The sequence below is a fragment of the Indicator indicator genome, chromosome 9, assembly GCF_027791375.1.
Source record: "Indicator indicator isolate 239-I01 chromosome 9, UM_Iind_1.1, whole genome shotgun sequence".
Taxonomy (NCBI): domain Eukaryota; kingdom Metazoa; phylum Chordata; class Aves; order Piciformes; family Indicatoridae; genus Indicator; species Indicator indicator.
In genome coordinates this window covers 28237585-28251054 of record NC_072018.1, presented here as the reverse complement: position 1 = coordinate 28251054, position 13470 = coordinate 28237585, and the positions used below count along the sequence as shown (strand labels likewise).

At 46.5% G+C, this 13470-nt stretch overlaps 1 protein-coding gene across 2 annotated transcripts in view; it reads right to left on the bottom strand.

Moving 5' to 3' along the window:
* Positions 1 to 13470, bottom strand: part of IFT172 (intraflagellar transport 172) — a 37613-nt gene that overhangs the window by 21520 nt on the left and 2623 nt on the right. The window contains exons 5-16 of one of the 2 annotated variants that reach the window (XM_054383566.1): positions 11999 to 12064; positions 11559 to 11638; positions 10063 to 10150; positions 9074 to 9288; positions 8161 to 8284; positions 6435 to 6530; positions 5722 to 5883; positions 4181 to 4234; positions 3574 to 3677; positions 2868 to 2953; positions 2297 to 2409; positions 306 to 473 (exon numbers count right to left, since the gene is read on the bottom strand). In XM_054383566.1, the coding sequence (XP_054239541.1) occupies positions 306 to 473; positions 2297 to 2409; positions 2868 to 2953; positions 3574 to 3677; positions 4181 to 4234; positions 5722 to 5883; positions 6435 to 6530; positions 8161 to 8284; positions 9074 to 9288; positions 10063 to 10150; positions 11559 to 11638; positions 11999 to 12064 (1356 nt within the window). The remainder of the gene's footprint in view (positions 1 to 305; positions 474 to 2296; positions 2410 to 2867; positions 2954 to 3573; positions 3678 to 4180; positions 4235 to 5721; positions 5884 to 6434; positions 6531 to 8160; positions 8285 to 9073; positions 9289 to 10062; positions 10151 to 11558; positions 11639 to 11998; positions 12065 to 13470) is intronic. The other variant, XM_054383567.1, reaches the window with a different exon arrangement.

Genomic DNA, 13470 nt, shown 5'->3' with positions numbered 1-13470 from the left:
TCCCAGGTTCTTCTGAATTATGAGGGGTAGCGGGGGTGTGAGGACAGCACTCCAACAGCTCTGCTCATTAAGGTTCTGTGGAATGAGCTCACACTGAACAGGCACTGCTCTTATCTCACCAGAGGGAAGGAAAAAGCCACTGAGCAGTTCCTCGTTATGCTATCTCCAGCATCTGCTAGAAATGCCTGCCACAGAGTTGACAGATGAGCTCCAGCAGTTCCCTTCTGTCTTTGCAACACCACCCTGCCTATTTCCATATATGAGGCCAAGAAGTAGCAGCAGGTAACCCAAGTCTTGAGCTTTACCTTCAGAGGAAACATGGTGACTCGTTCTGGGGCATCAATGTTATACCAAATGCAGAGGCTGTTTCTGTTCTGAGCCACCACCACATCACTGCCTGGGACCCACTGCACATAGGAGCAGTAATTCAAAATGGTAGCCTTGGTGCTGCTTTTGATGTCGTAGAGCTGCAGCTAGAGTGGGGAAGAGGAGAAAAAGGTTCAGCTGCATTCCTGGTTGGGCTGCTAGCTCACAGGAACGTGGCAGGAGCATCTGAGCAAGCACTTTGTGAACAGGTATTACCAACCAGGAATCAGACCTGTAGGAGATACGTAGCCCAAGCTCCCATGTTCCTGTCCAAGACTTGAGACTATTACAACCTTTGGAGTGTTTCAAGCACTCAGGTCCTGCCTGCCTTATTGCCAGGCACACATGCATATAAGCCAGAACATGCCTTGTGATACTTCAGTTCCCTCTCAGTTGCAGAGCTGGAACAGGAATATGGTCTTTTAAGCCCCTCATGCAACCAAACTGGGGGACCAAGAAGGGCCTTCCTCAGCAGTTCTAGGCCAAGCTGTCCATCCCATGTAGAGTCCTACTACAAGACCTGTTGCAAATAAGGTGAGAGAGAGTTTGACACCTGGCATAACAAGGGTGCATGATGCCCTGTAACATCAAAGTCCTAGGCTGTCTCTGCTCCTTGTTGTAATTGTCCTCACCTAGCAAAGATGAGAAAGAGAACAGAGAATTGTGCTAGTCTCGTGACATACCAGCCAAAAGAGAACAAGAAAGTTCCTGGTTTGGTCTGTACCAACCTGGTTAGAGAAATAGGTAAGAAAGAACTCTATTTCCAAACTTTATGAGGCCCACATGCAGGGTGCAAGACACAGTGTTCACACCTTCTGATACGATCACTTCAGACTTCCTATCATTCCACTCCAAGTCTACAGTATCCCCCTGGAAAGAACACCAGCTAGCAAGACTCCCATGTTCTCCTGAAGTATGAGAGGGAGAATCATGGTACTGCCTGATTTAGGCCTGTGGCTGATTTAATGAAGGACCTGTCTATGTAGCATCTTGAAAGGCCTGAAAAGGAGAAGCCAGAAGAGGCAACAGCAGTCTTGATGATGCCTCTGTGTATTGCTGAGACAGTGAATTGGAGGACCCAAATGTAAACTGAGCAAGACTGCAGAAGTAAACACAAAAAGTGATATGGCTAGGAAAGTTCTCTCCTCTCACATGATAGGACACATACAGCCTTGTGGAAGAGTAAGTATCACTCCTGTGAGGCCAGGCTGAGAGAGGTGGGGTTGTTCAGCCTGGAGAAGAGAAGGCTGTGGGCAGACCTTCTTTCAGTACTTAAAGGGGTCGAGAAGAAAGATGGGGACAGACTTTTTAGCAGGGCCTGTTATGACAGGACAAGGGGGTTTTAAACCAAAAGAGAGGAGATTCAGACTAGATAGAAGGAAGAAATAGTTTACACTGAGGCTGGTGAGACTCTGGCACAGGTTGCCCAGAGGGGTGGTAGATGCTGCATCCCTGGAGACATTTCAGGCCAGGTTGGACACGGCTCTGAGCAACCTGTTCACTGCAGGGCTTGGACTAGATGAGCTTTAAAGGTCCCTTCCCACCCAAACCATTCTGTGATTCTATGATCTTGCAGACATAAGCCAAGCTGTTGCAAGAGAACACATTTTTAAATTTACATTTTCAAGTGCACCTTTAGTGTCCTCACCCTGAGATTAACTCACTTGTCTCTATCTCACAGTAGCAGAGTCTATAGTTTTCAATTTCAGGTGTCTAGTAACTAACTTTAGAACTAGCTATGACTCAAAACCAAACTTGCAGTGCTGCCAGCTCATGCAATCTGAATGGGGTCTGTCTTTCTCAGAGATTTTCTCAAAAACCCTTGAGTTCTTCAGCTGTGTTTCTTACCTCCCTCCCTTCAGGCCTATCTGTCTTTATCTCTCCCCAGGCATGCCATCTTGCCACACTCCCCAAGATTTGCCCTTCTCACCCTCATCTTCTTGTCCCTGAAGAGTAGTTTGTGGCCTGTTTCATTCAGCTCCAGCCAATCAATCTTGCTGTCATGGCTAATAGTGCCAATGTTGTAGCCACCAATAAGGTCCACTTGGGAAGGAAAGAAAGGGAACAGTGTAAGTACCTAATGTGCCCCAAACTGCTGAACATTCAGTGCTGTCCTGTGGAGACCAGGTACCTCGGACCCCAATAGGGCAGGACCCCCTGGCAAGCACACTATGACATGAAAAGCAGACTGCAGTCACATTTTATCTCAATGCTTTATCAACAGCACTCTCCACCCTTCTGTGGGCACACACAGATCACAGGCAGTGCAGGCAGCAGTATCATCACACTGAGCTGCATAGAACTTCAGGTCTAGACCATGGTCACAGCCATGCCACAGCTGTGTCCACATCAGGCAGTCACCGTGCTGAAAGCAGGACAGTCTGATCTGCAGCGGTCTGCTGCCAGACAGAGTCAATGCCAAGAGGACCTTCAGGACCCTGCTGCTTTGCACAGAAAAGGCAAACAAATCAGGAAGTCTGGGGAGGGAGGTTTACACTCACCTGTTGCTATAGTCTTGATGTCTATCAGATAGGCCAGTCTCTTGTTCTCCCCCACGCCTCTCTGCTGCCTCTCGTTGATGCGCACACTGTTATGTGAAGGGAATGCTGACTGTTACCTTCATACTCTGCATTCACAGCACTCAATCACATAGTCCCTGCACTTTCTTCAAACTCCACACAGAGCTTCCTGCAGTTCTCTGACCCGTGACTCTTGTACAGTACATACCACTGCCTCAAGAGAGAACAAACCTTCCTGGTTCATGGCTTCATTCCTGAAGCTGCCCCTCCAGAACTGGGGTCCCTGACAACACCTTCCACCTCCAAGCAGCCTGTGGTCCTCCCTTCTCTCCATTAGGGTATTTCAGAGGGACAGAAAAGGTCCTGCTGGCAGCTAGAGTCCCTGAGTAATGCTGTATGAGGACCAGCTGGATGTAGAGATGCCTGAGTACAGGCACAGGAGGTTCCTCCTCAGTAATGGCTAAGCCAGGTATCAATCATGTATCAGAGGAAAAATGGGTTCTTGTGCTTCTCAACTTTAAAACCATGAAGTGCAACTGAGCAGCTGAATCCCAACATTGGTCCCTGTCAGAAGCAGACGATGCAGGTCCCATGTCTGAGACTGTGTTCTATGGAGTGAGACACTTTCAAGTGTAAGGTTACTCTCACAAAACACCTGCAGTGGCCAACAGGCCTGTGTGACACTTACCTGACGAGATGAGGGTTCATGAACTCCGTGCGGACAGACCCCAGGATGTCATTGCTTCCATATTCCACCAGTGTCAGTTCTCCAGCATTAAAGATCATGCAGACCTGAAGGGCAGAAGGGAACACACTTTTACAGAGGAGCCAGGTAAGCACACATACCCACAGCAAGGTGTGCAGAAAAGAACTCTGCTGCACACAGGTCTAAATTAAAATCCTTTGGGATGAATAAGGAATTCTCCTTAGCTTTCCATTGTGACCGCCCGCTTTTCCTTAGGGCTGAGGGTTTTAATTCCGAGCCTATTAGTTCTGAGGAGCCAAGCTGTCATCCTGACAGCTGTATTGTGCACCTCTAACACCCTCTCTGGTTGTTGCTCTTTATTGCTTCTCTCTCCTTTAGGGTCATGATAGTCCACACAGAGTTTGTTCTGCACCTGGCATGTGGAACAGGTTAGGGAAGAATCAGGAAGATCAGGATTTGAATGGAGAGGGTAAGTCCAGGAAACTGCTGAGAAACAAGGTTTTCCAAATGTCCAGTTGGCACTTTTTCTGCCAGTGCACACAGAGCTTTTCTCACCACTCACAGGTACCATCCTGTCCCAGCAACTTACATTCTCATTGTCAAAGAAGAACTTCTCATTCCCTCCAGATCCTTGCCAGGCTACCTGCAAAGAAATGGCATGCAATGAGCAAATGCCAGGATGGAGTTCCTGCAAGGGCCATGTTGCAGGCTTTGTGGGCAGATTCCTACTCCCACAATAGACAGCAGGAATTACACTGCAGAAGAGACCATGTTCCAGATCTTAAGCTCTCAGCGCTGCTATTCAGTTGTTCCCAGCCTGCAACTTCTTCATTTCCCTCTCTTTTTTTTTTTAACTTCTGCTTCAGACTCCTTCTCTCTTTGTGTCGCATCTTACTGCCTTCTGGACAAGAGGCCCATGATGTGACCAATGTACCCCCTCCAGCCTATGCTTTCACAGACATTTCTCCACCTTCCTCAGACTAATTTTATTACAAACAGCATCCCAATAGACCTTTTGCCTCCAGAAATGCCTCAGGGTCAGTGCTACCATTTGTGGCAGTAGGAATCTCCACACTACCTGTAGTTGAAACCCTTCTTTTTTGGGGTCATGTTGGCAATGACTGGTAAGCACAGTGCCAGTGAGGAACCAACTGATTCGTAATTTGAGAAGAGCACTGGATAACACCATAGTGATGACAACAGGCAAGTGGTTTGGGGATGGGGGCAGAAAAAACCTGTGTGCAGTATGATGTAGAGAAACCCAAGAGATTTTGTCTGGCCAGAGTTTCAGTTGGGTTCCCAAGTACAGTATCTTCCAACTCAGACCTGTAGCCAGGAACTCCTGCTCCCAGCTAGTTTGAATAGCACACCATTGGACTCATTAGAAGTATATGATATCCATGTGAACAAAGTAAGTGCATCCTGAAGCCTATTTAGTGCTTTCATCAGACACTAACCTCCTGCCTAGGCTTGGCATATAGCTCAGCACTCAGCACTGGGAGGCTGAGGACATGAGCTGTTTGGCACCAGAGATGACACTGGCATAAGGTGTGACACTTCAGTCATGAATGGGGCTTGAAAATATACTAATATTCATACATTCACATCTGGAATGGACAAATGTATAACATCTAGGTTTGGGCCCCCCTAGTAAAGGAAAGACATGGATAGACTGAAGCAAGTTCAGCAGAGGGCCATCAAATGGTTGGGAATGCAGCACTTGGCACTGTGAAGCGAGGCTGAAGGACTTCTTCAGCCTTGAGAAGGGGAGATTCAAGAGACCTTTAGTAAGGAGATGCCAGGTTTTTTTTGGCAGATGCACAGCAAAAGGGTAAGAAACAGCCATAAATTAAAACAGTGATTCCAACAAGACTTAGGAAAAAAGCTTTTCCCTGAGAGGACAGTAAAGACTGGGGACTAGAGAAACTGTGGGATCTGAGCAACAACCAAATTTAATATCCTATTCCTTTGGGTAGGAAGCTTGATAAGAGACCTCCCAAGGTCCCTTCCAACCTGAATTATTCTAGGACTCTTTGAAAATAGATGCATTGTTCCCACATAGAAAACATATTCTTTGAATTACAAAGTTAAGCATCTGACACTCAGGAAATGCCACAGATTTTGCAGTACCTCACTGAGCTTGTTGGAGCTGATGTCACCCAGCAATAAGGTGTCTGAGGTATGGGCCACCAGATATCTGTCTTTCCCCAAGATCTTCACCTCATCAATCTCATAACCATACTGGGATTTCAATACGATTCGAGTTCCTGTTGAGAGGTTCTTCACAATGACCTAGAGAAAGTGGGGTGAAACAAGCTGAGGCCATGCACAGAGGAAGAACAGACTTCTTGCCCCACGGAAGACTATGCAACAGATGATACTAGGGGTGTTTAGATGTTCCTCACATCACTTCACTCTGCTTTTTTAAAGTAACCTCACTATTCCTTTTGTACAGGATGACAGCTGCAGTAGAAGTGCAGGATTCTCACTTTTGCCATTTAGAAGTTTCTAGTTTAACTGGAGGACTTCTCAGGCCACTGAGGATGAGAATCCTGCTCTCTTTGCAGGGTGCCTCCACTGCTAGCTCATCTTTATCACCCGATTTTGAACGAGGTAAATCTGAATTAAATTAAACCACTTAAGGAACCTGCACTTGGCATGGAGGTACCCACACAGATAACTCCACTCTCTTTGCTTCCAGTCAATTTCCACCCAGTTGTGATCCTGTCCCTAGAACATCCCCTAAGCCTATCCTGACAAGGTGCTATGAAGAAACCATAGGTGCCGAACTCCAAAACTACCTACTTTCAGTAAGCACCCCTTTTTCATCATGAAACACTTACCTGGCTTGGTCCCACATAGGTAATTTCAAATTTATTTTTGTAAATGCTCCTGCGAAGGCAGCAGTCAAATTGTTCAACTGCCCCACACAGAGTGCCCTGGGGAAACAAACATTGCACATAGTCAGTGAATTCTGCTGAGGAGAGACATTCCAGACCCCACATACATGGAGAAGATCAGAGCTGAGACTGAAATCCATGGGTTCTGGCTGTTCTAGGGAACAAAGCTCAAGCACCCTGATGCATGAAGGCCAGTCCATCTTGAGGACAGAAAGACTGAGAAATTCTCAGAGCAACAGCTTACCAAGTACTGGCATGTATATGGCAGAGGAAGAGGAGGAGTTATAAATCACCTTTATCCTCACATCCCCCACTATCCTTCCACTTCCCACTTCTCATCCAAGTTTCCCAATCTCCTCCCTTCCAGCAGAATCACAGAATCATGAAATGGGTCTATGGAAGGGATGTCCAAAGATCATCTAGTCCAACCCCCTCTGCAGTCAGCAGGGACATCCTCAAGTAGATCAGGTTGTCCAGAGCCCTGTCAAGCCTCACCTTGAGTATCTCCAGGGATGGGGCCTCAACCACCTCCTGTTCCAGTGCTCCACCACCCCCACAGTAAATAACTTCTTACTAACATCTAATCTAAATCTACTCTTCTCTAGTTTGAAACCACTGCCCCTCCTTCTATCACTACAGACCTCTGTAAACAGTCTGTCTCCATCCTTCTTGTAGGTGCCCTTCAGGTTGGAAGATTGCTATTAGGTCTCCCCAGACCCTTCTCCTCTCCAAGCTGAACAACCCCAGCTCTCTCATCTTATCTTTGTAGCAGAAGTGCTCCAACCCCCTGATCATTTTTTGTGGCCCTCCTCTGGACCTGCTCCATCAGGTACTGAGGGCTCCAGAGCTGGACGCAGTATTCCAGGTCAAGTCTTACCAGAGCAAAGTGGCAGAAATACCTCTCTCAATCTGCTGGCCATGCTTCTTTTGATGCAGCCCAGGATGTAATTGGCCCTCTGGGCCTTTATCTCTTCCTTTATAACACCCCCATTGCTTTCTTCGATCTCCTATCCTTTAGCCCCTTCCCCTTCTCTGCAAGAATTTTTTCACATGTTCTATTAATTCTCTGAAACTATTTCAGGGATTCTTGATTGCTGAACAGAAAGAGGTGCAAAAATATCTTGCAGTTTATGAACAGCAACCTTCCTAAATAATTCAAAGTGCTTTATGAGTTATCAATGGAATACTGGAGGATTTGCAGAAAGATTAAAGAATTTTCAAGAATTATTTAACTGGATAGAGAAAGACCCAGATTGAGTCCCAATGGCTGAAAGTAGAAGAGAGCTCTGAAATGAAAACACAGCAGATAAACAGACTATAAGAAACAGATTTGTTTTCACCCTGCTTCCCACAAGTGCTCAGAGGAAAGAATGCTCATGGGACTGCTCTACAGAAGCTGTGCTGGCTTCATTACGTTTCTGTGAGTAACAAAAAGAGGACTGCTGCCACCCAAAAGATTACATGTCACCCAAGATACTTTACAGCTTCACACCCTGCACACCTGACTGCAGCAGTGTCCCTCACACAAGGTCACAACCTGGGCACTGTGCTCCATACACCCAGGCCATGGCGTCATCAATCCCAAAAGCTCTCCCTGGTTCACATTACTTGTAAGCTATGTGTAAGTGCCCCTGGTGAGTCTCCTGGGCTCAGGGCTGCTGATACAAACCGCGCAGATGCGTGAACCATCCCTCTTCCAGGCTAGAGCAGTGATGGTGTAAAGATGAGGTATTTCTTTGGGTTTGCCTTCTTCCCACGCACTGCGGCGGGGGCTCCAGTTCAAAACCCTCAACCTGTGAGAACAGATAAGAAAGCAGAGAGAGGATCATGGAATCATTCTGATGGGAAAAGACCTTTAAGATTATTGAGTCCAACCATTAACCCAGCACTGCCAGGTCACCACTAAACCGTGTCCCTCAGCACCACAACTACATAAATTTTAAACCCCTCCAGGGATGGGAACTCCACCAGGGTCTGACAACCCTTTCAGAGAAAAAGTCGTTCCTCATGTCCAGTTCTTCTGGCACTACTGGAGGCTGCTTCCTCTTGTTATCTCACTTGCTCCTTGGGAGAAGAGCCTGATCCTCACCTTGCTCCAACCTCCTTTCAGGGAGTTGTAGAGAGCAAGGTATTCCCTGAGCCTCCTTTTCTCCAGGCTAAACAACCCCAGTTCCCTCAGCTGCTCCCCACAAGACTTGTGCTCTAGACCCTTCACCATCCTCATTGCTCTTCTCTAGATAAGCTCTATCACGTCAGTGTTCTTCTTGGAGTGAATTGCTCATACCTGAACCCAGGACTCAAGGTGTGGCCTCACCAGCATCCAGTACAGGGAGATAATCACTGTTCTAGTCCTGCTGGCCACACTATTGCTGATACAAGCCAGGAATTTCTTGGCTTTCTTGGCCTCCCAGGTATACTGCTGGCTCATATTCAGTGCCTATCAATCAACAACTCCAGCGACAATTCTCCCAGTCCAGAGTGTTGTACAGGGTTGTTGTCACCCAAGTGCAGGATATAAAGAACTGTGTTCAGCTGAAGAAGAATGCCTTGCAATGGGGAGACCTTACTATCAGGCACCATACCTGTCATAGCTGCCAATGATGACAGACTGGCCACCAGGACTGGCAGCTGCTGTGGTGAACTCCTTCTCTGACGAGTCCCGGCTGTAGTCAAAGGTTTGGATCACATTGCCCTCCTTCCCATAAGCTACAATCTTCTTATCACAGCCTGCAGCCACAATGCTGTTGGAAGCCCATGCGAGGGCATAAGGAGGACAGGGGTGCACCGCAAATTTACCCTTCAACAGACAAGAAAGGACACCCTGAAAACGTGAATGCCTCTAGCTCCAATCTGGCTTCTGCATTCAGCTATCACAGTGAGACCAGTATGAGGCCCTTCTATAGTTCATGCAGGTTGCTTTGTCTGCCTGCCACAGGCCATAGGAAGGTGGGCAGAAACCAGAACTGTGCCACTATTCCATTTATTTAACTGGGAAAGAAGATTCCTGATGGCAATAGGAAGGCCAGCATCATTAACTAGACTGGGCTGCACTCTTAACAGCAGTTTGTCTAAGGCCTTCAGTGTATGCTGGTAGAGGACAGACAAGCTGGAGAGAAAAGAGTTTGAGGCAGAGAGAATCCTTTTCTGGAAGAGCAGAAGGCTCAGGAGAAAAGTTGGGTGCCTTGAGTAACCAGTCCACAGACAGAGTATGAGCTTGGGATCAGGGTTAACTGGGATAACAGTTAGGAGAAGGTGACGAGAGCTATTCCCTGGAACTCTGTCCTGTCAAGCATCACTACTCTGGACTCTCTAACATCAGGTCTTTCCAGACACTTGAAAAACCTCATGTCTTATATACAAAAAACTAATTTCCCCTCTTATCACCACACTCAGCATATTTTGAAGCATCTAGTCTCTTCATCAATACTCCAAAAAAAACTATGCTACTGAATGCTGACTGCAGCTCCTCTCCAGATCTGCCTCCATGGCCTGATCCCTTTCCAGAACTCTTGAGCTGCAGAGGAGACCCTGCAAAGAGGAGTTCTGCCCATTGAAGAAGGATCTCTGATACCTGTGATTCTCCTGAGCCCTCATCATCAAAGAAGAAGCGTACTATGGTTCCATCTGCATGGCCAGACAGGATTCCCTTCCCCGACACACTGCAAAGAAACACAGACAGAACGATGCAATATTGCAGTAAGATTTGCATCTTTCTTTTCATATCCTGGCATAAAGGAGTTGGTCCCAGGGTCACTGTTGATGTTCCTCATCAAGGAAACCTTCACCAAAGATGAGCTGGGTGATGAACATAAGAGTATCTAGTATCTTTCTCAGTGTCTGTAAAAACAAAGCAGACAGGAGCATGGGGAGCAAAGAGGAGAGTGGCCAGTTCAATGTCTTCACCATGTAAAATCACTACACCCAACTGCCTGTATTATTAAACCAGGGGGGCTAAGTAACCTTAAGTAAAACAATGACTATGAACACAATTGCTTATAGGAAGGTAAATCAAACAACCCTTGGACTGGTATTCTTCCAGAACTGACACTGGATAGCGTGACATCAGGAATCCCTGAAAGCAACATAGTTTAGAGAAGAAACATCTGGACAAAGGTGTCAGGCTCAAGTCCATTACCTGAACATAAATGTCTTGTGTACCTCTTGACATAAGCAGGGAGAAGAGAGCAGGTAAGAAGAAACAGACCCAATGTAACATACCCAGAAAAAAACACATACAGTGATGACTCAATTACAGAACCCAAACTCCAAAACAACCCAGGGATCATATACCTATCCACTGATGACTGCAGCCCCAGCCTTGTCATGGATACCATGGCAGTAACAGTGTGATCTGGGTTTAGAAATAGAAGAAGAGGGGGAGAGAGTTGGGAGGAGGATTAGAGGAGAGGGAGAAGAGAGAAAATGGGGAAGAGAGGGGGAGCCATGAAGAGAGGAGGAGAGCAAGGAAGCAGAAACCTTCTGCAACAGAGGCAAAGGCAGGCAGACTTTGAAGGGACTTCACAGCAGCAGGAAGTCAGACTCATAGGCTAAATTTATCACTCAAAAACCAGAATGATATCATATAGTGAAAATCCCACTGCCAGGACCAGGACAAAGCTTACATTTTTTAGTTGAAGGATACTAAAGTAGTTAAAATGACATCTTAATTAAAATATTTTTAAATCACACTTTAGTTTTCTCATGATAGCCTTGCCATGGTTTTATCTGGCAGCATATTTTAACTTCTTTTTTGTAGCCCTTAAACTTGACTAGTGTTAGTAATTAGCCAGATGAAGCTAACAAAATTAATCTTTATAAAGTCATGGACTCAAATAAATCAACGTAGACTGAAACGTGTTTGAGGAACCATCACACTCATGGGCCAGTGTGGCACAGACAGGTATCAGATTTTAGAAAGGGGTTCCTTCTGGGAAGCAGAGAATTTTATTATCTCAACAGCAGAAGGACACTGTGGCACCCTCACAGAGCAGCACCTGGTATGTCAAGGCCCACAGTGGGCAGGAGACCAAGCCAAAGCAGTGTAGGCTACAGCAATGCCATACTCACTTGGAAGTTAGCGAGACCACATAGGAATCTGTCCCATAAATGGTGGAAGACTTGTTGTTCTTTGTGTTAGCTAAGCGAACCTGATAAAGAGAATCTGATCAATGGTGCTTCTGCCTGCAAAATGCAGGTTTCCCCCCATGTCACATCCCCAGAGGTCTCCCAGTCCATGGCCACAGGAAGCTCATTGCTTTCTGATAGGTTGGAGAAGAAGTGGAAAAGTTGAGTCACACCACTTCCACATTTCTAGAAAGGCTCAGGAAAAGAACCAAACTGTCCCGTAGAACTTCCAAGAACTAACATGGAAACAAACCCAGGAAATTCAAGTCACTGGTGTTATCCCTTTGTTGATACACACAGTAACAGCTCCTACCCTGCAGCCCAGGTGCTTGGAAAAGCCCCTGCATGGAAAACAAAATCAGGCAAATAACAAACTTCTCTACCTTTCCTTCAGCAAGACCAAAGACAATGACATTCTCTGCTGGCCACGACAAACAGGTCACAGCACTCTGCCAAGAAGGAGGTAAAAAAAGAGGTAAGAGCTCCACCCTGCTTAGCTCTTGCCCCACTGCTACATAAGACAGATCATGAACAGTAAGACCACTCAAAGCAGTAAAAAGAAGAGATGGGGGCATTTGGACAGACTTTAAAGCAGGATTGAGGCTGAAGCTTAAACTACATCAGAGTGAGCTGGGGTAGAGCAGCAGGCTCGGAAGGGCTGAAGCAAAGCATCAGCACTACACCAGCTGTGTTCAGTATGGATGCTTTTCTGAGAGGATTACTTTTTGATCAGATATGTGGTTTTCCACATATGCTGTTGCTGAATGTACAAAACCATAGGTATTTTAAAAGAAACAAGCCTCACAACATAGTGATGTGCTCAGCTACTGGTGCACAGAAGCCAAAGGTGCACGCAGTCATTGTGAACCCAGGCAGGACACCTTGCTTCAGCAGAGCCGAACAGTGCCACTGTATTCACAAGAGGTCTAAGAGGCTTTGCCAACGGCCAGAGATAGGAAGGGCTCAATAAATGATCTCTCATATCAACTGAACACACCAAAAATGTGCATATAACCATATTTAATTACAGAAGAAAACCAGGCACAGCAGTAAGAAACCACACATATAGCATTAGAAAAAAAAAGAATTTATTATGACAGACATAGCAGAAAAGGCACAGGGAAAATGAGAGAATGATAGAATAGAGAAATTCAGCACTGCATTAGAAACACAAGAAGTTGTCTGTGTGCTGTGCACAGCAACCCAGCCTGACCAATGTCTTCCTCCACTGATGGCCAGCGCAGCAGAATGGTTTCCCTGCCCGCAGCCAGAAATGAGTGCTCAGTGAAGCTCCAGGGCCCTCTCAGCCTCTCTAGGAGCAGCCACAGCAGTGGGCCACCACCCTGCCCCAGGATGTCAGCTTTCAATCCAGAGGCTGCAGCTGCCCTTCACTCAAGAGACAGCTTGAGAAAACCTGGCTCAGAAACTCAGCAACTTCATCAAGGAGAAGCTCCACCTGCATCTTCTGGGGACTGGAACTAGGATGATTCCTCACAACTGGTACTGGCTACCTAGCAGAAAACTTCTCTGGTGACACAGAGAAAGTGGGGATCACAGTGTGATGGCAACTGACTGAAGAGCCTAGGACAGCTGCTGGGCATTTGCTGCTGAAGGTAAGCAAAGCAGTCAGTGTCCTAAGTTTCTCACATTGATGGCAAAGGATTTCTGTTTCTGTACAAGGACTTCAGAACACCTTTGCCTTTTTCAGATACTTACATCAAACTCAAGACAATCCCTCCCAGAGACCTGCTGAGCAGACTGATGCATGGAGGCAGAGCTAGAACAGCAGCAGACCACAAAGAAGGCCTGACTGAAATCACAAATCCGAGGCCTTGGAAGATGTGGAAAATACATA